General features: G+C 51.9%; 5 protein-coding genes across 5 annotated transcripts; 2 read left to right on the forward strand and 3 right to left on the reverse strand.

The window, feature by feature from the left end:
- The first annotated feature begins 125 nt into the window (after nucleotides 1–125).
- SMAC4_05359 (uncharacterized protein) lies at nucleotides 126–6,070 on the forward strand. The gene is made up of 3 exons (XM_003346416.2): nucleotides 126–1,586; nucleotides 1,646–2,918; nucleotides 2,974–6,070. The coding sequence occupies exon 3, from the start codon at nucleotides 3,050–3,052 to the stop codon at nucleotides 5,444–5,446; it is 2,397 nt and encodes a 798-aa protein (XP_003346464.2). The 5' UTR covers nucleotides 126–1,586; nucleotides 1,646–2,918; nucleotides 2,974–3,049; the 3' UTR covers nucleotides 5,447–6,070.
- A 417-nt stretch (nucleotides 6,071–6,487) lies between these two features.
- SMAC4_05360 (uncharacterized protein) lies at nucleotides 6,488–8,480 on the reverse strand. The gene is made up of 5 exons (XM_066090275.1): nucleotides 8,407–8,480; nucleotides 7,988–8,206; nucleotides 7,863–7,934; nucleotides 7,778–7,793; nucleotides 6,488–7,721 (listed from the first exon to the last, which is right to left on the reverse strand). Exons 1-5 carry the CDS (start codon nucleotides 8,428–8,430, stop codon nucleotides 6,604–6,606), a joined length of 1,449 nt encoding a protein of 482 aa, XP_065946853.1. The 5' UTR covers nucleotides 8,431–8,480; the 3' UTR covers nucleotides 6,488–6,603.
- A 3,284-nt stretch (nucleotides 8,481–11,764) lies between these two features.
- On the forward strand, nucleotides 11,765–13,887 carry SMAC4_05361 (uncharacterized protein; the record flags this gene model as incomplete). Its single annotated transcript, XM_066090276.1, has 6 exons — nucleotides 11,765–12,312; nucleotides 12,373–12,445; nucleotides 12,501–12,668; nucleotides 12,721–12,816; nucleotides 12,874–13,022; nucleotides 13,074–13,887. Exons 1-6 carry the CDS (start codon nucleotides 12,035–12,037, stop codon nucleotides 13,885–13,887), a joined length of 1,578 nt encoding a protein of 525 aa, XP_065946854.1. The 5' UTR covers nucleotides 11,765–12,034.
- An 832-nt stretch (nucleotides 13,888–14,719) lies between these two features.
- SMAC4_05362 (uncharacterized protein) lies at nucleotides 14,720–17,263 on the reverse strand. The gene is made up of 2 exons (XM_003346419.2): nucleotides 16,781–17,263; nucleotides 14,720–16,716 (listed from the first exon to the last, which is right to left on the reverse strand). Exons 1-2 carry the CDS (start codon nucleotides 17,082–17,084, stop codon nucleotides 15,125–15,127), a joined length of 1,896 nt encoding a protein of 631 aa, XP_003346467.1. The 5' UTR covers nucleotides 17,085–17,263; the 3' UTR covers nucleotides 14,720–15,124.
- Nucleotides 17,264–18,384: 1,121 nt separating this feature from the next.
- On the reverse strand, nucleotides 18,385–25,026 carry SMAC4_05363 (uncharacterized protein; the record flags this gene model as incomplete). Its single annotated transcript, XM_066090277.1, has 3 exons — nucleotides 18,385–19,308; nucleotides 19,408–20,042; nucleotides 20,118–25,026. 3 exons carry the CDS (start codon nucleotides 25,024–25,026, stop codon nucleotides 18,985–18,987), a joined length of 5,868 nt encoding a protein of 1,955 aa, XP_065946855.1. The 3' UTR covers nucleotides 18,385–18,984.
- Nucleotides 25,027–26,466: the final 1,440 nt, after the last annotated feature.

Here is a 26,466-nt window from a genome sequence, read left to right on the forward strand (position 1 = left end):
TTTTACGGGGACGACACTCTGCGAATTGCGAGTTCATTGGTCAACTCTTTCCACATTTTGATTTGCACATCGAGCTCCTGCCCATCTCCGCGTCGTGTTCGAAGCTGTCCACCGCTCAATCTTTTGCCAAATGAGCTTCTCCAGACATGGCCTCACTGGATCTTGTCGGACGATCTCTACACAACACGACCAGATGGCTGTTTGATAGACCTCTTTGCCTGTGGAGAGCGTCCCCCTCATCAGGAAATCGACGGACGGCGAGACCAGCGTGCCTCTGGAGTCGTTCTCGTCATCGAGTGCTGTCTCTCGCATAATCGATCGACGCCATTTCCCCTTTTTTTTCTCGGTCTTATTGTTCACCGCATACCTACCCATACTTTTGTCTTTTTATATTTGGGGGTAATGAAACAACATTTCGTCTCCGGCCGCCATGACTGAAGATCTAGATCCTCGACCTGCGTCTTTCTGGAACGATTTCACGACATGGGGCACTGTCACGATTCAACACCAACAACACACTTCCCAGACATCTACCAACCAGGTCGCGATAAAGACTCAATAGTGCCAAACTTTTAGACGCTTTGGCTTCTGTTGGCGTTGTTGGCTCCCGTCCCGTCACGGTCACCAGTGTCACAGCGCCAATGTCACCCAGCGGCTTCGCTTCCCGACAGGAAAAGCTTAATCAATGGAAGCAAGCCCGTCCAGTCTCCCCAGTGCTCATTTCAACACCATGCCAGCATAGCCAGGTCCGCGCGAGCCTTAATTTCCCCCCCCGCAAAATGCCTTCGAATCGAAATGCTCGAATCTCTCGGCAACGGCACGGCGGAGTCGTGTATCCACTTCGTGATCTCTTCTTGAGTATCCAAATTCATGCTCAACCCTGGACGGCCCGTGAACGACCCATGGTTCCCTGTTCCCTCTATTTGCTTCTGATTGAGAACCTTGGAGCCCCTATATACTCTTTGTCACCGCCGGTTCGATATGTTGAAGACTGTCTAGATGGTTTAGGACACTGTCTTGCACCATCTTGCATTTGTCGTGGTGAGGACTATCGAGACGTCTCAGTCGTTATGCTGCAGACCTTTTGTTTTCGGTGAAACTGCTAACTCGTGCTGAAAGCACCACCATACCAGTCTATAGGAAAGATTCACTCTCTAGCAGAGCCACATGAGTTTTTGGAGCAAAGTTGCCAGTTGACCCTCACACGTCTCCGATATGAACATATTCAAAGGCAGGATATGTGAACATTGACCTACCTCAGAGTGACTTGGGCGTTGAGCTTCGTTAAGGAAGGTCGAGTGTCCTTGCCTTTCCATATCATGACCGAACATCGCAGTATTCCCTTCCTTCATCCTCCCGGCCAATCATCGAGGTCAGGGAGCCGGATCCAAACAATATCCGAACAAGACGACAACTCACACATGCAATCATCTGATGACAGGGCAAGAAGAATCATGCCCTCGGAGACAAGCGTCTTTTGACTAAACAGCGACTTTTATGACAGCATCGTCAGCCATATGGATCGCATATCCAAAGAAAGCTAACATATAGTCCTGGCATGCGGTATGGTCTCGATGGCGTCTCGGGTAGGCATACTTCTTCGTTCAAAGGCTTCGTCAGCAACCATGTAACTAATACCGCCAAGAACAGGAAACCATATCAACCAACTTTCGACATCGACGAAACTACGATCGTTCGACAATATACGAGATAGTTGACAACATCTCACGACGAAAACTCAATTTCACGAAAGAACCAAGTACACTGGTCCGAAACACACGCATTGCAAAGCGTTCCCCGCAAACGACCGACACAGCTCGACTCTGGGCCGGGGCAACCAAGGGGCTTGGCGGATATACCTTGTTGTATTGTGATAAGCATTTATATCGCCCGGTACTTGTCAAGACCTAGGCTTATGATGGCGAGAACCTCCGTCAGAGAAATCAAGACCTTGAATTGTTGGGGAATCTTACACTGGCGATGCAGAACATGCTCCCCTACAGGGAAAGCGTCGTTGAAACTCAAGCATGGCGTTGTTCAACACTTGGACCCTGCAGAGTGTCCGTTGTGGCTTGTATCGTCAACGGTCATCCTTTACGAGAACCCGGGGATGGGTAGGGCTGGGTAACGAGGAACGGCTTGACGATATGGTGTGAAAGAGTGGTGGGCGGCCTACGACCTCATCAGGCTACGCGACGCTATTACGCTTTAGGCCATTCGAGAGCCAGACGACGTCCAACACGTGTGAGAACTCAATAACGAACGCCATCGTCATTGGCCAGTTGCGACATCCAAGGCTCAGATGGTCCGTGCACACTTCAATACCAACCTCCCATGGTATCATTGTCGCCAGCCATTGGCCTACTTGGTTGCCTTGGTGCTGAGCCTCTTTTCTGCGCAACGAATGCGCAGCATCATCCTCAACCCGGCTTATGTCTTGTACTATGTCTGCTCCTCGAGATGGCGACCTCCCCGCGCTCGCAATCATGGATAGAATCGTACTTGTACAACCGGGCACTCGCTCAATTCCTCTTCATTACTCACTAACGATCTGGGAAGAGAACATCGATCCTCATTAGCTGCGGCTTGTCCAACTCCGATATCTGAAAAGCCTCCCAAGACTCATCTTCACCATTATCACTTTCACCCTTATTTACTGCCTTACCCCCTTATCAAACTCGATTACAGACTCCCGTAAGGCATCACGACTAGCGTTTCATCTGTCAAACAATACGCCCAAGCTGTCTCCAGCTCTTTCTCGACCCCGCATCAACGTCTGCCCAGCCACTTGGAGGGCGTGGTTGCCTAAGCTGGCCATCGACACGGAAGTTTAAAGAATTCGTCCGACGAGAGTTGTGACCATTTTGAGCATATCAAGGTCCAACCGTCCCCCCGCAGAGTCTACTCGAGGTTTGCTTGTGAGACATTTCTCCTCCTTTCTCAGTTCGACTATGAGGACTAATACACCTCAAGAGTATCCCGTGTGGTTATTATCTTGCGTGTGAGACGGACAAAATTCCCCGAGACATCCCGATTATATCTTCCTCACATGGCTTCATCTTCCGCAAAGCCTGAGGCACGCAGTCTTGCCGCTGCCCCGTACAACTGCCCGGACTGTACCAAAGTCTTCGCCAGACCTTGTGATCTGAACAAACACAGCAAATCTCACACTCGACCATTCAAGTGCCAACATTCCGATTGCAAGTACTCTTACCTTGGCTGGCCAACATTGAAGGAACTCGAACGCCACAACAATGATAAGCACTCTCCTAACCCGATCATCTACGCCTGCGAATACGAAAATTGTGAATACGAGTCCAAACGCGAATCGAACTGCAAACAACACATGGAGAAGGCCCATGGATGGATGTACACCAGGAGCAAATCCAATGGCAAACAACCCGCGGATAGCTCTCCGATGGCCCCCGTTTACCGGCTAAAGCCTGGGCCCCACATTGCCTCAGCATGTTCTACTCCAGCCATCAAGTCGTCGTCTGAGTTGCTGCCTGTCCCCAACCATCATCAGGATTTTACCCTATTTCAGGATGACACCGACCAGTCCGTCGTATTCGATGAAGAGGATGAGGATCCAAGTCACCATCATGATGCTCCTCAACTTTTCCCTTGGACATCGCCTGCTACCCGGCTACGGAGGAACGGAACCATGATTGAACGATTTGACCAGACATATCACGGCAACCAACCTCTCAGGATCAGTGATATTCCGGTTGACCCATCGCTCTCCAATCTTGTGCCACAAGTCTTAGCATCTGCGGCAGTCCCATCTAACTCAATAACATGTGTGAATAACGGCACCAATACCCCAGAGACCTCCAGGCAGACTCAATCATCGAGACAACAATCAAGCAGGGCCCCACGTCGCCAACGGAGGAGAAACAGCGATGCTGCCGCATCAAGGAAGAGATTCAAGCTAGACCCTTCAGAAGGGCTCGGCGACGACGAGGGATTCACCGACAGCACTATGCCGTGTATCTTCCGGCACTCCCACCCCCACCTCTACAATAAGGAGACCAGGGACAAGTCTGATCCATGCCATACACCACATCGAGACATCTCAACTCTAGCACGACATCTGCTCCGACCGGCCCATCGCCTCAGCGTGGACCCACGGATGATATCGTCGTTTGAGATTCAGGACAGCAACTATCTGCACCCACGGGTTGGCCTTTGCCGCCGTTGCTGGCAGCCTTTCTTTGACCCCTTGGCATTTCAGAATCATGTGGATCTCGAATGCGAGAAGGTGTCTAAAGGAAAGCGGGAGAAGTGGCGTATAATGCGTGACCTTTTCACGCCATTGGTCCAACAGCATAACGAGCAGAGCAGGCTTTCACCAAACTTTGACATGGAAGGGCAAGAAAACGCGGTATACCGAACAAAAGGTTCGATTCGCACAATATACAATGCTGGAGACAATGCTCACCAAGGTTTGGTCTCTGGTACCGTTGCTCCGACCAATCATGGGACATTGGCCCCCTCCAGAACCAGTCTCGAGAGTGAAATCCAGAAACTCAGAGAAGAAAACCGTCAGCTCAAGGAATCATTAGTGACCCGTGAATCTAGACAAGAGTCACTAGCGAGTACTGTCCACAGCAGTGCCATCCATCATGCCTCCGAGATGGCATCTGGTCTTGGATTAGTCTCTGCGCCTCGGATACCCACTTCCAAGGATTCGAACTCGGATCAGGAGAGCCTAGTAGGATACATGGATTCTCAATCCACGGATGTTGACCGCGATGGCTTGATGAGCGAGACGCCGGAAACGTTCATGAGGCAGAGGCCAGGGCTCAACTTGCCCTCCCACTCAAGCGTTCACCACGTTCCAACAAGCCCGTCATCTGTACTGAACGACTCATTCCAAGATGTCCCGAACTTCAGTCAACCATCAACAAGCGTGTTGCTCTTCTCCGCTCGAAAGAATCCCACTTCACTCGCCGATTCCGCCTACGGTACCTGCACCGACCCTAGGCGAGGAAGCCTGGGCGAGCCTGGTCAGGCAGCAGTGATGGCAGATATCTCAGGTGGTCCGCACAAGAACTGGTTCAATAACTTGAGCCAACAACGACAAGATGGGGGGTCTTTTACTCTGTTCGGCGACTACCAATTTGGCAACAACGGCGACTCATCAGGGAACAATAGCGACATCTACAACAAGACAATATTCTCATCCACTCCAAGGGTAGGGCCAAACCAAAGCGTTGCGACAATCCAGCAGCGCCAGGCAGCTCAACAGCAGCCTCAGCAGGACTTTTCAGGGTGGTCCAACCCCAATCCTTTCGCAACGGCGTCCACATCTCAGCCGTCTCATGGCCTTTTTGAAGACGCGTCGTTTGATTTCTTCATGCCGGCGCAGACGGATTGTGGTGAAGAGACTGGTGGATACAATCCAACGAGCTCTTCGCAGGATTTCGTTTTTCCTACCATGTGATATTATGAAGAAGTGGATGGTGTGGACGGGATGTCTGATCCATCTTCGTTATGGACTTTGACGTCTAGAGAGGATGATTTCATTTTCATGACGCATGCCACGAACAAGGTCGAACGATGGGACCAGCTCTTTTTCTGTCGCTTACGTTTTGAGTTCACCTTGAATTCAAGAGATGGATAACCGGTGTCAAATTCTTCTCATATGATGAAATTACTCTTCTTTTTTCTTACTCTTCCCGGTGTGTGCTCTTTCCCGGTTATGTTTGCCGCGCGTCAAAGGGGGTTCTTTGCTTTGGTCTCTGTGTAAAGAGGAATCACATTCCTCTCCTTAGGGAACTTTCAACCCATTTCTTCCCTCCCTGAAAAGTTTCTACTCGATTTCTTTCCTCAGCATTCACGCCACCCACTCATTTATAATTAAGCATTAGATGAGTACCAGATATATTTTGATATTTGAACATCCCTCAAGGATTCATACCATGATATCGCTTGGAGTAAGACCAAAGGCCCTTTTGAATACATACGGACGGATATCTTGGGTGCTGATAGAGGTTTTATGAAGCAAGCAGGACGATGTAGCGTTGTGTTTTTCCAGCAAGCGACTGAATAGAAAATCCGCAGTTATGGCTTGGAAATAACCGTTGATCACAACCTCAACATCACGGCGAGTAGGTTCATTCACATATACAGACAAAGGGGCAAGTATTATCGGATAAATAATGGTCCAATTACTAAAACATTCCGAAAAGTCCAGTTTATGACTTAGTAGCCGAAGCCTATTATTGCATGGCAGCGCATATTGCACAGGGACAACCAACAGACAGTGAGGCGAAGAGAATACCAGCTTCTCATCTTAACCTCTCTTCACCTCTCTCTTCACCTCTATCTTCACCTCTCTCTTCACCTCTCTCTTCACCTCTCTTATATCTCTTTAAGTTCCTACATCGTACGTCGAAGAGTCTCACGTACACGATCAATAATACTTCTTTGACATGTTAACAACCATTGTCGACATCCCAAAGGTCACTAAACGTCACTTATTATCGAGAAAACCTTCCATGTTTTTACTTGATCCTTTTTATATACCAGAAACCCACTTCTTTTCCTTATACATCCGAGCGTTCAAAAGCAAGCCATTTTCACTCGCTCCATCTCTTTTTAGATAGAAAGCTGAGCAGTCTCGGCCTTGGAAAGCGTCTCCTGGTACTTGCTCAGCCTCTCAGCAACCTCGCCATTGCAGTAATCCTCCACAATCCTGGGCGAGTTGCCAATGAACAGGGCAGGGTCAACAAGACCATCGATCTCGCCCCAGACAGGCTTGAAGAACTCGGCCTTCTTGATGCGCTCGAGCAGGTCGTTCTTGCCACCCTCCTGCTTGACGACGGCGCTAGCCTGGTGGGACAGGACGCGGATCTCCTCGTGGGCGTCCTGGCGGGAGACGCCGTGCTGGGCGAGCTTCATGAGGATGGACTCGGTAGCCATGAAGGGCAGCTCCTGGTCGATGCGGGCGCGGACGACCTGGGGGTAGACGACGAGGCCGTTAGTGACGTTATCGAGGGCGAGCAGGATGGAGTCGGCCAGCAGGAACATCTCGGGGATGTCCATGCGGCGGATGGCGCTGTCGTCGAGCGTGCGCTCGAACCACTGCGCCTTGAAGGTGTTGCTGAAGTTAACAGGCAGGTTGGCCAGCTTGCGGGAGAGGGCGGCGATGCGCTCTGAGCGCATGGGGTTACGCTTGTAGGCCATGGCCGAGCTGCCGATCTGCGACTTCTCGAACGGCTCCTCCATCTCCTTGAGGTTGGCCAGGTGGCGGATGTCGGCGGCGATGCGCTCGGCGGTGGCGCCGAGAGCGCACACGGCGTTGGCGACGCGGAGGTCGACCTTGCGGGTGTAGGTCTGGGTGGAGATGGGGTAGGCGGAGGGGAAGCCGGCCTTCTTGCAGAGGACCTTGTTGAGCTCGACGATCTTGTCGGCGTTACCGTCGAACAGCTCGAGGAAGGTGGCCTGCGAGCCGGTGGTGCCCTGAGCGCCGCGGAACTGAAGACGCTCGCGGACGGTCTCGATGTCCTCGAGGTCCATGACGAGCTCCTGGATCCATTGGCAGGCGCGCTTGCCGATGGTGATGAGCTGAGCGGGCTGGTAGTGGGTGAAGCCAAGGGTGGGGGTGTCCTTGTACTTGAGGGCGAACTCCTTGAGGTTCTGGATGACCTTGGCCAGCTTGGGGAGGATGAGATCAAGAGCCTTCTGGATAAAGATCAAGTCGGCGTTATCGGTGACTGTTACAGTAAGTCAGTATGGTTCGTTCCCAGAAAAGAACCAGTAATATGCATACCGTAGCAGCTGGTGGCCTGCGTGATGGGAGATCATGGTTAGCTCACAGGCCTTCAGCGATTCAGGAAATAATCTTCTTCACTTACACCCAAGTGAATGTGGCCGGCAGCAGCGGGAGCATCCTCGCCATAGGCGTGGACGTGAGCCATGACATCGTGCTGTGATGGTTGATTAGCAAAGATCTTTGTCACATGCACGAAGGGTAACCTACACGGAACTTGTTCTCGTACTCGCGGGCGACATCGAAGGCCTTGTCGGTAACGGTAACGTGCTCACGCATCTGCTGGATGGCCTCCTCGGGGATGTTGAGACCCAACTCCTGCTCGGCCTCGGCCAGCCAGACCCAGAGTTGACGCCAGGTGGAGGCACGGGTGCGGGCCGAGAAGATGGACATCATCTCCTGGGAAGCATACCTCGTGGCGAGGGGGGTCTTTGAGTGACATGGTCAGTTAGCTTGGTGTCATATGGGCTGATTGAAGATGGCATAGGCTTGGGTGAGAAGCATGTTCAGGATCTCATGGGTAAGGGTTGAGTTATGCTTGGTAGTCAGGGCCGAGGAGGGGCAACGCTGAAGGTGAGGGTATCGCGGGGTCGAAATCAACGCATGAAGAAAGTCTTCAGGGATTTTACCTGGTACTTGTCGTAGCTGGACATTTTGGCCTATTTCTAGTGTAAGCGCTGGTCCTACTTTCGTAATTTTGCATGGAGTTGCTTACTGAGGTTTCTTCTTCTCGAGATATACTGAGATGAGGATGATGGAGGGGTAGTTCAATGTTTTGAAGTGGGATGAGTCGATGATCTGATGTCACTTATAAAAATTTCATTCACCAATCACTGCAGCTCAGTCGCGGGACCCTTTGGCTAGGCGACCTGCAGCTTGCCCAAGACAGCCCCATAGCGTCCCTGCAGCAGAGGAGTCATCGTAGGTCGCCCGTAGCCGCTCCCTTTTCCCCCCGGATCACAGGCCATTCACCCCGCAAAATCCCGCTCTGTAGCCGAGCATCGGCCCCGGATAACGTCCGTTCTCGTTTCCTTCCCTCCGTCCCGGCCACGGAATCTCGACGCGGCAACCGCAAAGACACGGAACGAAAGCCAAACCATCTTAGCTCCGAACAGCATCATCGCCGGAATATAGTCGCGAACCATCTCTTTCCAACTCCCCTATACCCCGAGTTATTGTAGGAAGCACCCGCCCTTCGAGCCCCCCCTGGCACCCAACCATCACCTACTGTCCCTTCTTTTGGAGTTGTCAAGGTGCCCTTCGAACCGCTCTTCCGAGACTATTTGTCAATCGCACACCCACACGGCCCTCACAATCCTAAGTCGATGCATTCCTCCATGTTTCCGTCCCCATCACGTTAAAATACCAACGAGCCTTCCAAGATGACGGCCCTTCCCCCATCGCAAACCCCCTCCTCATACTTAAACCACGGCCACGGTGACCGCGGCGAACTCATGTCGGGCCACTATATCGGCTTGTCGGCTTTTATTCGCGAAACAACTGAATGGAGCAGTTCGACTATACGAGCAAACTGACGTGGAGTCAGGGGCGTTTGCTTCGTTTGCACTAACGGGACAGGCTCAAGACTCGTGGGTTTGACGTTAGGACTCATATATCCACGCCCGGAGACCATCAGTCTGAAGAAGGGAGAGCCTTCACGAGCCGATAAATGCGCATAGGCTTGGAATAGAGCCACATAGAAACTACAGGTCGTTCATCTCAAGGTCAGCCGAGCCGTTACTGGTTAAAGGGGAGTCATCGGTGAAGAAGCAGGCGATGATGGCCATAAAGAAGCCTGTGAGCTATCGTCCCTCGTGACAGAGGGCGTGTCCGGACAGATGTTGTCTTGGAAATACGACAAATCCGCTCACTGTCAAAACCCAGGTATGATCACGAACATGCAGCCGGAGAGACATCCTTGCCGAGAATGTCACGGTTATGGAGGGTTCTTCGAGGGGAGAGAAGAGATGATACAACATACGGGTAGATTTGCGTACCTGATGCATGGCACGTTACCACCACGGAATGGGGTGGTGGTGTTATGCTGTATCGCTTGGACTGTGGAGGTTTCCGCATCGACTGACCACCTCCTCAGCTACTACAACAACAACCATCTATGATCTGACGGAGAACGATTGGGCTATTTCCGGTAAGGCAGCAGTCACACAGGCAGATGCTGGGCCCTGCATGACGACGACACTTGGCTTCCCTGGTTTTCTCGCGGACGGTCCCATGGTCGACGGAGGTTTTCCCATGCAATTAATGTATGCATCATGGATGGTTGCAGAGACGAGGTCGAAGCGCTTAAGGTCGATAAACGAGGAGCAAAACATTACACAGCATCTTAGTCGGTTGTCTAGATGGAAACATGATTCGAATAGGACAACGTCGAATTGGGAGAGATGAATTGGGACCGGAAACAGTTGGAGAGGAGGAATTGGGTTTGAGAAAGGAAGGCACTCGAAAGATGGAAGCTTCGGTTTCCAGTCTGTCATTTAACTTTCTCGGTGGTTAGCTCTTGCCGACACCGATATGTCGTGATCAAAAAGGGCTATCGGGGACAACGGCAAGCGCGGAGAAAACATGCTCGAAGTCGTCACTTCGATATTACCTGTTAGGGCTTCTTTGTTTCACAGCCCTTTTCCGACTCAGTCAACATAGCTTCCGTGTCAAAACGCGGTAAAATTTTGAAGTGAATAGTGTCGAGTTCTTCTCGTCCTGGCTCCAAACTGAGGACCGGGGACCTTGCGAGAACCAAACGTCTCATGAGCTCCAGGACCCAGATTGCGGTTACGTTAAACGAATGCTTCCGTCGCCTTCGTTTACCGTCCCTTCGCTGCGAAGCAACAACAGCAATTCACAAAGCTGACGTTTTCCTCTCCTTGTTGTTGTAATCACGTTTGCTAACCGACCTTTAACAGAACATGGTTGTCGGTTCCTCTCTTCCGCTGCTCCATCAACGGGTCACAGTCCACCCCAATTCAGCCGAAATTCAGATATTGACAACGATTCGATGTTCCAGCGCGAGATCCTCTCCATTCGGCCTGTTTGTGCATTTTGCCGCACCCATCCCCTCTTTTTGGGATTATTACTAGTCTGTCCCTTACAATGAAGACCCCTAGCACTTAAGGACCCCGAGATCTCCCGGCAAGCGACCGGAACATCAGCCGGCCATGAGGCTGATCCCCGCATATTTCATCTTGCAAAAGAACAAACATTCTTACAGCTTTCCAATTTGAGCCAGGGGAACAAACATCCTTTGATTTGAAGGACTGCTTGGCCATCTTCAAGTGAGTGCCTTGGTTCTGCTAGGGGACTATCAGCTCTATACTTCCCCAGTACCCAGAGACACCTCCTAGATTGCCTTGGCCGGCTTTTCGGGATGCTTACACCGTGACGGCATGTCTCATTCCCCGAGTCTACACTCTGCACCTCCTCCTCAACTCCGACGTTGTGGCCACGGCTGTGATATCTGGCCTGGTATCACCATGCTTGCCTACCTCTGTATTTGAACCTTATCCTTCATGGGCCTCTTGATGCCTTCTCTCCTTAATACGCACAAACACGTCAAGTGGCGCACTCACGGAAACAGGGGCTTGTCACACAAATGACATGCTTACCGAAAGGGACAGCAGATCGACAACTCGTTCTTCTAGAATAGCGGATATTCATAACCTCGTCGGCTACCGGCAGGAACTCTCGCGGGATAGGGCTGGGGTCCCAGTCCTCCTCGTTCCGAGGCTGCATTTTGTACGAGTCGAGTTCCAACTACACATCAACTTCCATCACACTGGCCCCATGTTGCGAGCATCTCATACGCCTACTGCAGCTGCAGCGAGAGGAACGAAGCAAGACAATGTCCTGTAACTGCAAGGACACAGTTCACAATGGAGGGGACGATGATATGCACATCGCAACCTTGTGGTTGTGTGGCATGTTAACGCCGCGTCTCCCAGAGAGACGGTATCCGTGGTTTTCATTTATGTTGCGCCCCCCATCCCTCTATGCAATCTAAAAGTTGACCCGATTTGCAACATTACCGCGTGTACTCGTGATATATTTCGTCCTTCCACTCGTTCCAGTAGGGCTGGCCTGGTTGTCCTGTATCCCATACTTTAGAAGACCTGGTTCTTCTTTTGCATAAAATCTCTTACTCCTTCTGCGGCTCGTCTATTCGCTTTTACTTTCTGTTCTTGTCGCGCTGGCACGTAGCCACTCGATCCGCTTACGGATACCATCCTCTGATCGGTCACGACAATGAAGCTTTCTTCCGCTCTCTTAGTCACTTCGCTTGGCTTGACGTTTGCTCATGCCACCAGCGGTGGCCAACATGTGCCAAAGATTCTGGGAGGTAGGAAGCTTTTGTCCGAGCTAAAGACTTTCCGTTCAGGATCTTTGCCTGCAGCTACCCCTTTCAGTGAGCGTGCGCAAACACTCGAGCGAAAATCTGGCCCGCGCAAGCGGGATGCCAACGACCAACAATGCGGACCAGGACGTGGGAGTTGTGGAGCTGGAAAGTGCTGCTCCTTTGAAGGGTTCGACTAGCTCTCCTCTCCTGAAGCTGTCAAGTATGAGTACTAACATCGTTCTGATAGATGGTGTGGAGTGGGCAAGGACTATTGCACAGCTCCTGACTGCCAAATAAACTATGGTCCAGCTTGTGACGGGGTATGAGTGACTACCGCCCAAACAAAGCCGAAATATTCACTAACAACCGGTACAGAACCAAAAGCCTTCAGGGCCTGACACGTCCGGAATTTCAAGGCCAAAAGTGGGCAAGGTTCTCTATGCTGGAGGTGGGATCTACGACTGCGTTACCGACGGAGATATTGCGTTGACATTTGATGATGGACCATACCTCTACACCAACGATCTACTCGACAAGTTGAAGGTTGGAACTCCATCACTCTATCATGGATGACAACGGCTGACATTGGACATAGAGCTATGGGGCCAAGGCCACCTTTTTCATTACGGGCAACAACATCGGTAAAGGAATGATTAACGACCCAGCTACTCCCTATCCGGCGATTATCAGGGTAAATAACTTGTCCCCGAAGACTCTTTGACCAATTGTTCACTGACACTCTTTCCAGAGAATGCATGCAGAAGGCCACCAAATTGCCAGCCATACTTGGTCCCACGAGAACGCCAGTCAGTTGACTAACACTCAAATGACGAATCAGATGGTGTGGAACGAGATTGCTTTTAATTCTATCCTTGGTTTCTTCCCAACGTACATGAGGTAAGTCTAAACCTGTCTTCGACGATACCCTCACTTCTGACTCTCAACTAGGCCCCCTTATTCGATCTGCGAGAAGAACTGCCAAAACGTCTTGTCAACGCTCGGCTACCATACTGTTTACTTCAACCTTGACACTGAGGGCTACCTGCACGACGACGCGAAACAGATCCAGACGAGCAAGAACATCTGGGATAAGGCAATTAAGAATTCCAATCCCAACTCCGACAGCTTCCTCCAGATCGAACACGACATTCACGTACAGACGGTTTATAACCTGACCGACTACATCTTGACTTCACTTTTTTCCAAAGGATATAGGGCGGTGACAGTAGGAGAGTGTCTGGGCGACCCGACGGAAAACTGGTACCGTACTGGACCAGCCGTTCCGTCGCTAAGCTCTACCTCGTCGGTAAGAACTACTACATCAACCACCAGCATCAAACCCTCGAGCACTTCCACCAGCATCCGTACCATCACAAGATCCACAGACCTTACAACTACCACAAGCACAAGCACTAGCATTAAAACACGGTCCACCGGCGTCCTCGTTCCACCAACTACGAGCACTTCCACTACTACTAGCACTAGCATCCGCACGAGATCTACTGCCCTAGTCATTCCAACCACGAGCACAAGCACTACTAGCACTCGTTCTACAACAAGTAAGACCTTTTCCCCTCCGCCCTGCTGGCCTCTCCTGGCCCTTCCCATTATCCATTCCTCGATACAGCGAGCTCTCGCTCGCCAAACCCAACCCTGCTCTCACATCCGAAGGGGTCCCGGTTCAGCAAGTATTACCCTTCTTCACCTTTATCTCACCATCCATCCCACTTTCTATCTGCCGTCCGTCTCGCACGAACCATGACATTGATGATTTTCCTCCCAACCAATCTAGCAAGAAGAACACACCTAGCGTAGTTCTGTTTGAGTTGTTACGAGGAAGACAAGAGCTGAAGCTAACTAACTTCTTAACCTTCTCTTTTTGTTTCGTTACATCAGTAATAAAACCAACAACCACCTCTTCGCCCCCGCCACCAAACGGCGGCGACTTAACTATCAGCATCAACGGCGAGTGTGGCCCGGATTTTGGCCAGACGTGCTTGGGAAGCAGGTTTGGAGAGTGCTGCGGGTCGGGAGGGAGATGTGGCTCGAGCTTGTTGTACTGCTGGGCACAGGTTGGGTGTCAGGTTGGGTATGGGAATTGTCTGACGGGATCTGTTGAGGGGGCTGGAGGGGCTGGAGGGGCTGAAAAGGTTGAAGAGAGGTAGGGGTGTGGTGGATGTAATGAGGATCGTGGTGTTGGATGTTGGATGCTATTCCGGGTGTCATTTAGTGTGTCTGGTGAAAATGTGTGTATTTACTTTTCCTCTGTCGGCTTTTTCTTGATGCTTTCGATAATGCCTTGTACGAATCAGTGATTCAGGTGAATCACCATGCCTGCTCGCTCCTGGTATCAGAAATGAAGAGAAACTTGACCTCTCTTTTGCGAAGGGAAGTGAAGATTCGAAACATCTTATCCGCGGAAAGATGTACAGTATCCCACGGGAGAAACTCCGTCTCGCAAACGGGCGTGTTCCGTAGTAAGACAATCCAGATGTTTCATACATATCAACATTCAAACCAAGTTCAGTCACAAGTATCATCACTTCACGTTTCACCCAAGAGCATTTCAGGAGCCAAAAAAGTTGTGTAGCGGCATTCGACCCATGCGGGTTCTTGGGGACACCTTCTTTTGCGGTGTCCCAGCCAAAAAGAATCATTTGATTTGATTTTGTTATCCAAAAATTGTGTGTACGCCAGAGGCGTAACATAACGAAGCGTAAAGCACCAAGGTATTGGTATAGTAGATATAGTCGGGCTGGTGTCGCCTGAACAGGATCAGAAAAAAAAAGACAAATATGGACATCGTTGCTCCACTCCTCCTCCTCCACCATGCTGCGCGCGCTCGCTCCAAGGAACGTGAGATACTTTCCTCTTTTATTCAGTGAAAAAGAGAAAAGGGCCCGTTGAGCTCCCCTTGTGTCTGTGTGTGTGTGTGTTCACCCGTCCTGGAGCAACGATGCTTGCTTTGCTTATAGCAACTCCCTCAGAGAGAGGGATGCTCAAGCAGAAGCAGCAGCGGCGGCCTTGGCAGCATCAGCAGCCTCCTCAGCAGCGTTGAGCGCCTCACGCTCCTGCTCGAGCGCAATGCTCTCAAGAAGCTGGTTGGTGACGCCCTTCTTCTCGCCAGAAGCCTGAGCAGCACGGAGCTCAGCAACGGCATCGGCGATGCCAAGCTGCCCGTCGGTCCAGAGGGGAGCAACGGGCTCGGCGTCGGCCTCACCAACGCCGATGAAGCCGCCCTCGGCGGCCCAGTCGCTGGTGCGCTTGATGCCGAGCTCGGTCCAGATGGAGTCGAGGGCGGCGACGAGGTGGTCGCGGAACTGCTTGGTGTGGCCCGGGGTGGGAGTGACGCGCAGACGCTCCTGACCGACAGGGACGGTAGGGTAGTTGATGCTCTGGACGTAGATCTGGTGGTCGGCGAGGAGCTTGTCGGACGCCTTCTTAGCCAGCTCGGCGTTGCCGACGAGGATGGGGATGATGTGGCTGGGGTTGGGGATGACGGGGATGTCACGCTCGTCGAGAGCCTCCTTGACGGCGCGGGTGTGCAGCTGCTGGAGGCGGCGGTCACCGTCGTAGCTCATCTGGTACTCAATGGCGGCGCGGGCACCGGCCATGACGGCGGGAGGAAGGGAGGTGGTAAAGATGAAGCCAGGAGCGAGCGAGCGGATGGTGTCGACCAGCTTGGCGCTGCCGGCAATGTAGCCACCGACGCAGCCGTAGGCCTTGCCGAGGGTGCCGGTGAAGATGTCGATGCGGTCGGTGATGGTTCCCTTGGTCTCGCCGCGCTGGTGGGCCTCCCAGTCAAGGTGCTCAGCGACACCGGCGCCGTGTGGGCCGTACATGCCGACGGCATGCACTTCATCGTTAAAGGTGATGGCACCGTACTTCTCGGCCAAGTCGCAAATCTTCTCAATGGGACCGATGGATCCGCACATGCTGTACACTGACTCGAAGGCAATGATCTTGGGAATGTGCAGCGGCAGGGCAGCCAGCTTCTTCTCGAGATCCTCGACATCGTTGTGCTTGAAAATTACCTTCTTCGCGCCAGAGTGACGGATACCCTGGATCATGGAGGCGTGGTTGAGACTGTCGGAGAGAATCACACAGTCGGGGAGTTTGCTACCAAGGGTAGCCAGTGTCGCGTCGTTGGCGACGTAGCACGAGCTGAAAACAAGCGCAGCATCCTTAGCATGGAGCTTCGCGATGGTGTTCTCGAGTTCGACAGCATGCTTGTTGTGACCCGAGATATTTCTTGTGCCACCGGCACCGGCGCCGTACTCATCGAGGGTGTTGTGCATGGCCTTGAGCACGTGTTGGTTGCGGCCCATGCCGAGGTAGTCGTTGGCGCACCAGACTGTGACCTTCTCCTCCTTGGTGGCCATGTGGGCACGGGGGAACTCCTTGGCCAGACGGTTGATGTTATTGAAGTAGCGGTACGACTTGTCCTTGTGCTTCTTCTCCAGCTCGTTCTCGTAGAACTTCTCATAGTTGAACTTGGTGCCATGGTTGCCCGAAACAGTGCAAGCGGCCGGCGACGGGTTCGCAGCGGTGGCAGTCGAAGGCTTCAAAGGGGGATGGGGAGGAAGGCCGACTGTTCCAAGGGGTAAAAGTCAACATACTGTATCACGGCGCACAAGAACAACTGCGTGACTCACCCTTCTGGCCGGTGAAAACACCCTCAACGGCCTGAGCCTCGCGGGGACGGCCGGTGTGCAGCTTGGCCTTCTGAACGAAAGAAGCAGGAGCAGCGCTGGCGCGGCCTCCCATGCGAGCAGACTGAACAGCCATGGCCTTGCCCATGACGGGGCAGCGGTTGGCGAGGACCTGCAGCTTGGAGATGGCGCCACCGCAAGGAGAAGCGGCGGGGCGCGCGGCGGTGGTCATGGCGCGGAGGCTGGAAGCCGTGGCCTTCTTCATGAAGGGGCACACAGCCTTGGACTGGCGAAGAACGGAGTCCATGATGGGCGTGGTTGTTTTGCGATGGCAACTGGTGGTGGTGGTGGTGTTGTCGTCGATAATCAACTATTTGAGACCAAAAGAAATCCCCTTATTTTTTTGCTGTTTCGCCAAGGCGATCAATGGAGAAGGGAGTGTTGATCTGGAATGGCGGGGGAGCCCTTTGTGTTGCTAAGGATGTGCGTGGAGTGGAAAGGTTGGGAAAAAAAGAGGAGGAAGAGGGGGAGAGAGGAAAGGAAGTCGAAGGAGATGGATGTTCTTCGGGGAAAAAAGCTGAGGCAAAAAGATAGGTGGGCACAGCAGTCAACAACTTTCCATGGCTCGGCGAGCCTTCAGAGGAGCGCACTAACGTCGTGGACACTGGAATTGACCAACCAGTCAGCTCCCAGTCCCAGGGGGGCACTGTAAGCGGGGGTAGTCTGTGAATAGCCCGCCTCGAAGACCACAACCTCGCTCCATGTTCCACGGTCCACGGTCCACGGTCCCTCTGGACGCATGTGGATCATATTCTGGCTCTTCTGGATGGATGGATTGATTTATGAATGGATATCTGGATGGGCCGGATCAGCGAGTCCCGGATCGTTCGAGGTTCAACTCTTTTCCGGCCTCTTTCTCGATCTTTATGACCCCAACCCACAGCCGAGGCTGCCTGTTCTTTTTGTATTTTCTATCCTAACTTCTTACCATAAGTCTTCCGCAATTTTCAATGTATAGATACATTACATACAATATCATGGGCGGGCCGCCGTTGCTACTTCCTTCTCAGAAACTCGGAGTCATCTCGGCAATTAATCGGATGCCACGGACTGGGTTTGGTCTCAAAACTCTCAACGCCGTTCTTCACAAATGGCCTCATCCTGATTGGCTGACACATGAATATCTGCAAGGTTTGTGTCGGCCCCTCTACCTAGCCTAAAAGCGCTCCATCCAAAGTACCCCCGGTACCGGTGGAATCCCGCACGCGGAAGCGGGGTCCGGAATGGCCCCGTAACAACAGCTCCGTACAACGGTACAGTAACATACCGCATGTACCTTGCTCTGCGCGTATACGTACCTGTCAGTTCAGTCATTGCCATCCACCTGTCTTCTTTTACAGCGCACATACAGTATGGGCTGCCATTGAGATGCACGTCTGCATGTAATTGACTCGATGCCTGATATGGTCATCCTTCCGCTTGGCTCCTTTAGAATAGAAGATGGGACTCGTCAGTCGAAAGGGAAGATTGGCAATTCAGGACCTAACGAGTATGAGGAATTGATCTCAAGAGTCACTTTGCTCAACGTGATTGATTACCCGGGGATTAGTTTTGAAACCATGTCTGATTTGAGCACTGACACACCACCGTCTTTATATAGAGCCAGTATTTCATGTATCTCCCGAGGTCTAGGTAGAGTCACTGAGGGTATCATATCCTTCCTAGAAACGCCATGTTGTTCTGTCCCCCTGCCAAATGGATCGCCGTCAAGATGAAGTGAACAAAAACCACAAAAACGCTCGCTCGTTCAGACGCCCCCATGCACATTATATATAATGCTTCTGGTATATATAACCTGTACCATCCTCCTCAGAACCCAACGCCTGTTCAAGTCTGAACCACCCGTGTCTTACAATGCCTTGTGATCCCATGCCATGCCACGGCATGCCACCTCATACACCTGTCTTCCTTTCCGTTCCCCGAGCTTACCAACAAAATGCTGACTCGACCAGGTCGCCTCGACCATCCGTCCCTCTGTCCGCCACCGATGATATCCATAAGGTTTGCTTTTCCGGAACGCCAACGCAATGACTGGAAAGGTAGAACGGGGGGGGGGGAAAGCAAGGGTATCTCGAGAGGAAGAGAGAGACAGCAAGATGAGAGGAGGGGGTGTAAAAACTCTAGGAAAATAGGGTAAAGGATACTTTTCAGTCGTCATCAATCACCAGGGGCATATCGGCCGTGCCACCTGGTTGAAGACTCCTCCTCTTCTTTTTCTTATTTTCTTTTCTATCCTTTTTGTCCTTCTTTTTCTTCCTTCGTTCGATATCTTCGGTCGACGTTTGGCTGGGACTGGCTTGGGCGCTAGCGCTAGTGCTGCTTCTTGTTGCTGTACGGCCTATGGCTTTAGGTTGGGCAATGGGTCTTGGTCTCGAAGGTAAACGGTCTATAGTTTCAGGTTGCGCAATCGGTGGCCGCGTTTTCGGGGGGTCGGTTTTTATTGTCACGTCGGCGGGCGGTTCCGGGGGGTGCTATCGTGTTATTTGTTGTTAGTTATGTTGCTGGCTTCTTCGTCTTCCACTTGATGCGGGGCGGTGTACTGCTGGTGGTGGAGGTTGTGTTGTGCGTACACTGGCTCTCTGATGCGCCCATATCTCTCGTTTAAACAAGTCATCTGTCAACGCTTGGTATTCGGCAATTTTGGCCTTCATCTGAGCCATGCTCATAGCAACTACCTCGTTGGGAGTGAGGTACCCTGTGAGCAAAGCCTCTCCGAACCTTGAACTTTCAGTAACCGATCTGCACAGGCTTCGCAGTTTGTCCATTCTAGGGAGCGTTCCTGGGGCCATGTCCTGGCGATCACACTCCGAATTGAGCTGCATTACCAGATCTTGTGGGTGGATAGATGTGTCGTATCCCTCATCCCGAAGCTCTCTGTGTACTTCGTCCAGAGCTTCGAGGAGTTTCGGAGTAGTGTCCTCCGGTCTCCTAGGTTTCGGGATGATTTCCGGAGCTTTCAGGGTATCGGGCTTTCTGGGAGGTTCGGCGGCCACCTTGTAGTGAGTATTGATTCCGAGGATTGGACCCAATGCGGCCGCTTGACCGTTAGCTGGGCTCGGAGATGAGACCAATGCTGGACTTGCTGCGACAGTTGGAGCTATTCCTGAGATTGACGTACCCGCTTGGGTGCTTGCAGGGATGTTGTTCGCGGTAGAGGGAGGGATACTTGTTGTCGGGTTACGATTGTCTCTGAGGTGAAGTGGTACTAGAATGCGTATTAGCTGACGTCGTTGATTTGTGTCTTGTTGTGCGTGTTTGAGCAGCGCGGACGGGGACTCACCACCCGCCAATATTGGCGTACCAAGGTGTGGTCGAAGAGCTGGGAGTGAAGTTTCTGGACTGGGGAACATTCGCCGCTTGTACTCCTCGGGATTGTTGATCCGAAGCTCTTCCAGCTCAATCTGCTTGTTCAGCTCTTGGTGTTCCTCGGGTGTGAACTCATACACCTCCTCCCTTTCGAAAGTCTCGGTCGAATGAATTTCCCGGATAACATTGCTGCACTCAGCGGATGCAAGGATGTTGTCCAAGACATCGGGATCAAGGCCCTTCACAGTTGACAGATCCTTTTGCGGCAAGTTCTCAGGGGGTGCGATGAAGTATTCTCTCACCCTGGTTGATGAAGGGATTGGCTTCTTCTTATCCACAACCCGCTCCGCTAACTGCCTTTTAAAGACAGCCACATTGTGAATGGCGGTCTCGTAGGTACCGCCGACCTTGAGATGATAAACAAACACATCTTTTTTTTGGCCAATCCGATATGCTCTACCGACAGCCTGCTGCTCCTCCGCGGGAGTGAAGCCAAAGTCAAAGAGCACTACGCGATTGGCCCCAGGAATGTTAAGACCGACACCACCAGCCTTGGTCGAAATCAAGTAGACATCGAGTGAGTTATCCGTGTTGAAATCCTTGATGGCAGCCTGGCGTTTACCAACCGGTGTACTTCCATCTAGCCGTTTATGGAGAATCTTCATTCCCGGCCTCTTAAAAAGGTCCTCCAGGAAGTCCAAGGTCGGGATGCTTTGAGAAAAGACGAGTACCTTGTCGCCGATCCTTTTGCATTCCTTGATGATCTGCAAGAGCACAATGACTTTGGTAGAGTGCACAATGTCATCGATGCCCCTAATCGACACCTTAGCGAGAACAGACCTTAACATGTCCCGCGACAAATCCAGTGGTTCATCACTTTCATTGTTATCTGGGTCTTCATCGTTGATTATGCGCTTTTTTCTCTTGGCGGGTGCTTGATTGGTGTTTAAACGTTCCTGCACTTTACTCTTGAATATTTTCGGATGTGCTAAGAGCAGCTTCAGAGCGGCGATAAACTCCCAAACGCAGGCAGTGCGATAAAGATCATTCCCCTTGTTCCGTTCCGCAGTCTCCAAATATTCCTTGTAGGCATCTCGCTGAACTTTGGTCATCTGGATAGTGAGGATGAACTCCCTTTTCTGCGGAAGCTCGTCAACCAGGACTTGGATGTCTCTCCTGTTCACTTTCGGCGCAACAATGGCCTTGAGAATTTGCAGGCGTTCTCTGGACAGCTTCTTTTCAGAGGCGCTGCAGTCGGCATGTAGACCGAGGCTAATGGGCTCGGCGTATTTCTGATTGAACTCTCCCACGTCACTCAGGTAGTTGGGAGCTACCCAGTTGATCATGGAATAGTAATCCATTACGTTCTTGGTCAGAGGTGATCCCGTCGTAGCAATACGGCTCATGGTCTGGAAATTTTGAACTGCAGCGTACAGCTTCGAAGTCTTATTCTTGAACCGATGAGCCTCATCGCAGATCACAATCGACGGAGAACAGTGTAACAATTCAGCCACATTGTCTTCGTTTTTTGAGACAAGAGTCCTGAACATTTCGTAGCCGATAATCAGGAGGCCTCGAGACCGCGTCCATTGCTTCACCGTCAGAATCCGCTCGCGGGTTTTCACCTCCTGAGTTCTCGTGTCTCTTTCGTCCCTGACAATCGTGAAGATTTCGCCCAAGATACCCCCTGGCGCCCACATGTCGACCTCGTCGGCCCAGTTCTCAACCAATCCAGAAGGGCAAAGAATCAAGGCCCGGCCGTTCTGAAGGTCCTTGGGAATCTGGGCAACCATCCGAGGGTCGTCAGATTGGGACGCCTCAGCAATGGCAACCAGCAAAGTAATAACCTGCATCGTTTTGCCTAAACCCATCGTATGGGCAAGCAAGCATCCCTGGCGTGAGTTCGACTCAACCACAATCTGGTCCCACATGAAGCGGACGCCGTCAATTTGATGATCCTTGATCTTCTTTCCGATATCCTGATTTATATATATAAAAGGCAGGTCGTCGGATTCTTTAGTCTCGTTGATGATGAGACGTGACTTGTCACTCGGTAGTGATCCAGTTTCGGCAAGCTTCGCTCGCAATAGTTTACGGCGTTCTTCCATTTGTTTGAGCAACGCCTTGGAGTCGACTCGAAGCTTTTTCGCCTTTTCGTCGTGCTTGGTGCGTCGGCCTTTCTTCGCAAATGCGAGAGGTTGGGAGGTCAGCTCCTCCAAGTCTGAAGCCAAACTCTCGGAATCGCTTGCGATATCCATAGAGATATCTTGGTTTGCCTCCGGGGGTTCAGAGGAGGTCATCTCCATGGGAATGGGTGACTTGGGCTCACCGCGGAAATAGCGAACGCAATTCTGCAGGAAGTTGAAAAACTCTTCAAACCGCGAAAATTCCCGGTTGAGCTTTTGGCAGGTAACGCAACGAAGGGTCGTCGATTTAATCTTCAGTCGTCCCTCGCTAAAGTCAGAATATGTCAGAAACAGGAGAGCCAGAATGAGACTGATCGAGTCCGGATCGACATCGATCCTAGAGATCCCGGTGGCAGCTCGATCAATGAGCGGCTGAATATGCTCTTTCCAGATCTCTTTATCTCCGCGATCTTGGATGGCATCAAAGATCTTTGACTGTCGCAGAGGTGACCAGCTCCAGAGAGCGGCAAGCACAAGGCGTTCACCGTCCCTGTGCTTTGCCCAAAACTCCGTTCCAAGTTTACCGATGGTATCAACATCAGCAAGAGGAGGAAGATTGGCAAGCTGGTCCACGTCGGCTGGCGAGGAGAGAATTTCGATGGGTTCCGCTGGGATTGTATGAATTAAGCGCTGAGGAGTTGTTGGTTCAACCTTGCTTACCACCTCCGCCTCGTCATTAACCGCAGGAAGTTGGGCAGGGGTATCTGCTTCCTCTTCGGGTGCTTGGTTCGTTTGCCTCTCTTCTGTGGTTGGGTTCGTGAGGGGGTCAGGCGTACTAGGTCGGGTAGATGGATTAGTGTCCTTTGGGTCAATGTCCATATGATCCACTGGTGAAATATCATCCTCGATAAACTGGTCCTCTCCCTCAGAGTCACTCGTTAGAAGTTCTTCATCGCTCGCGAGAGTCTCTCTTTTTTTCTTGGGCTCTGGCTTCAGCCTGGGAAGCGTTGAAGGTTTGGGTGGCTCATGAGGGTTTTTGAGCAGCTCAATGAGCCAGGTCTGGTATTTCCTGTCGTAAACACTCTCTTCCAAAAACCCTGCAGCGTTGACCTTGAACTTGTCTTCCTTAAACCATTTCTGACCAAGAAGCTCTTCCTTGATTTTTCGAAGTCGGACTTCGAGGCTTCTGAGCTGGTTTTTGGCGAAGGTGATGTGAATTTCACGGGTACGGTTTCGCCGGGCATCCTGCCATATCTTCCAGGCCCTTCGTTCGAGTTTAGGCTTCTTGACTTTCTCCCAACTGACTTCCAGTCTCTCGATGGCACCCTGTACTGCGTTCTTGACCTCATCTTTGCCGAGCTTGTGGGACTTCTTGCTGCTCTCACGAGCTGCCCTTTCTTTCTCCTCCTCTTCATACTCGCGGTATGTTTCTGAATCTACCGACATGCCGTCATCGTCCTCTCCAAAGTCCAAGAGGACCTCCTCTTCCTCATTCACAGATGGGCTACGTTTGCGAAAGAATTTTCGCATTACCCGAGCCACTTGTAGGGCGCGCGCTGGTGGCACCGCAGCAGTTCTGACCCAGTTGAACTCCTCACTGACCTTTCTGTCGTCGCCATCTTCATCATCATCATCGAACTCAGAGTTGTACGGGAGGCCTGTGATGTCCTCAGAGCGCAGGGCCAAAGACCCGAGATAACTGAACTTTGAATCCTCGGCGTCCAGAAACCGATCGAAGTTGGCATCGGAAGGGAAGGTGCTCGTTGGAAGGGTAACCGAACGGAAGGATTCTCCAGTCTGAGAGGATGGAATGTCGAGCAAAGGGTCGTAGAACATGTCACCTTCTGTAGGGATAAAAGTCCTGGCTTGAGCTGGGACAGCTGCCGATACAATGGTAGGAGCAATCCTCCTCCTTTTAAGAGGGCGCTCTGGGTCCCTCGAGGGCTCATCGGAATCTTGTCGAGCGCCACTGTCCAAAACGCGCTTCTCTGGTGATTCTGGTGGCTGGTCAGGAATACCGGACATCTGAACATCCTGCGCTTGCTCTATGGGGGCGACATGCTGGCTTATGACACCTTCCATCGGCGTCGGCGCCACGGCAGGAGGATCTGTCCCAATAGGAGCCGTCTCGGAAACGGGATCACTGACCAGCCCAGCAGGTGGCTCGGGAGTGGCGTCATTGAGCACAGCAGGACTCACCTCCGCAGCCGTGCGGTCGACTTCTGCAGGAGTTTCCTCCGTAACTGCATTTCCAGTTGTAGCAGGGCTCGCCTCCGTAACTGCGCCGTCGACTTCAACAGGATTTGGCTCAAAGACATGACCGTCGATCGCGGCGGGGCTCGGCTCTGGGATAGACCTATCAATGGGAGGAGGTGTCGGCTCAGATCGGTTCAGAGGATCCGGCTTGATGGCCGGAGTCGCACTAGGCGGACATCTCGGAAGGTCGCTTTCCCTCTTTTGTCGATAATATTTTGCACTTCTCTCCCTGAAGTGCTTGATGGCTTTCCCTATGGATAGATGGTGGGCAAGCTTTTTGATACCTAGCGTTTCCCAGAACGTAGGCCAACTGTATTCATCTGCGTACGTAAGGAGGGTCTCTCCATCGATCCCGAGGTCCCGCAGCTGAAATGCAAGGCGTTCCGGGTCGGGTAGCTTATGCGGAGCAGGCGCATCCCATGTACGATCCGGGGTGCATAGCTCTTTGACCACCCGGTCAACATCCCAATCGAAGGGTTCGTTATCGTTAAGCTCGGCCATTGTGTAGGCGTAAACGGGTTTCTGACGCTGCAAGAGGCGGTCATTAGTATGGTATCAAGAATGCGTAGACAATCGAAAAGAAAAGCATTACAGATGTGGAGAGAATCTGTGTTGGATCAAGGACCTATTGCTCACACTTGTCCTTTGACGGCCGGATTGTTCTGCCACTTGAGGGAAAGCTGAAAGAATGGCAATTTAGTGTCGGCAATAAGGTCGGCTCATGGCGATTTTGATGGTGGTCCTGCTTTTGGCGTTTAGTAACTCGATTCCGTCTCTCGAGAGCGCGTATGGAGGGATGTCCCGAGTGTCTGCTCGAGGCGCAAGAACAAGTCGACAACTTCAGCGAGAGGGGTAAAATATTGATGGGGGTTGATGACGGAGAAAGAAACGGAGAGGATATATATCTAAATATATCGCGGGAATGTGGAAACCAATGAACACATGAGCAGTGAATGGCAAACTGAGATCCAAGCGCCAAATCGCACTCGAGGACCAGATGTGTGAACATATATCAGAAAGAAACAAGGTGGGGGGAGGGGCGTAGTTGGATGAGACAGAAATCCAAACGGGCGTCATATGGGCCAGGAGGCAGATCTGGCCTTGACCATGACAATGGGAGCCGTGAATGATCCGTGAACAAAGGCGATGTGTGAGATGAGGCTCAGATTGGGATTGAAGGTGAAATTGTGAGGCGCAGTCCACGGTAGCAGTTGCTACTCGACACCTGCTCCACTCGGTGTCGCGATCAACGGGAACAACTGAAGGTGAAAGCGAATCGGGTGAACGTGCGAAGGTTAGGTTTCCTTGAACCTAAACAATCCAAGGCCAATTGATATGACCGCGATGAAAACGGTAGAAACTTACTCGTTGATGGTGAGAGCATCTGCCGATAATCCTCGTCTTACACAGCAGATGCCTCGTCTTGAAGCAGCTTGCGCGCGGCTGATGGCATCGATGGCCAGGTGCGTAAAACAAGAATGAGGTTGAGGTGATGTCTGGATAAAGTCTGGTCAACGGGTCTTGCCAGACGGGACGGGACGGCGGGGAATCTTGGTACTGTAGTCGGGGGCGGCCATCGTTGCTGGGGTTCCAGGCACGAGGAACGCGAAGTCACGTTATCCGTGGGGATTACGCTGGCTGCACAATGTCGATATTTTGTAATCCATTCGTCGTAATATACGGCAACGCAATGTTAATTACACCCTGCACAACGTTTGGCCATCCGGACAGACTAATAAGATGAACTCACTCTTCGTCTTACTGTCTCACTTTCCAAGGTCAAAGGGGGGTTAAAGGAGAATATGTCACTCTTCCAAGAGTCGGGTGCCCACATCCCAGATCTGATGTACTATGTAGAGGTATTGAAGCAAGCAAGCAAAGACAGGAACATTGTAGCCGTGCGTTGCTGATGCCCAGGCCGAATTAGGTGTAACAGGACGT

The sequence above is a fragment of the Sordaria macrospora genome, chromosome 4, assembly GCF_033870435.1.
Source record: "Sordaria macrospora chromosome 4, complete sequence".
NCBI classification, from domain to species: domain Eukaryota; kingdom Fungi; phylum Ascomycota; class Sordariomycetes; order Sordariales; family Sordariaceae; genus Sordaria; species Sordaria macrospora.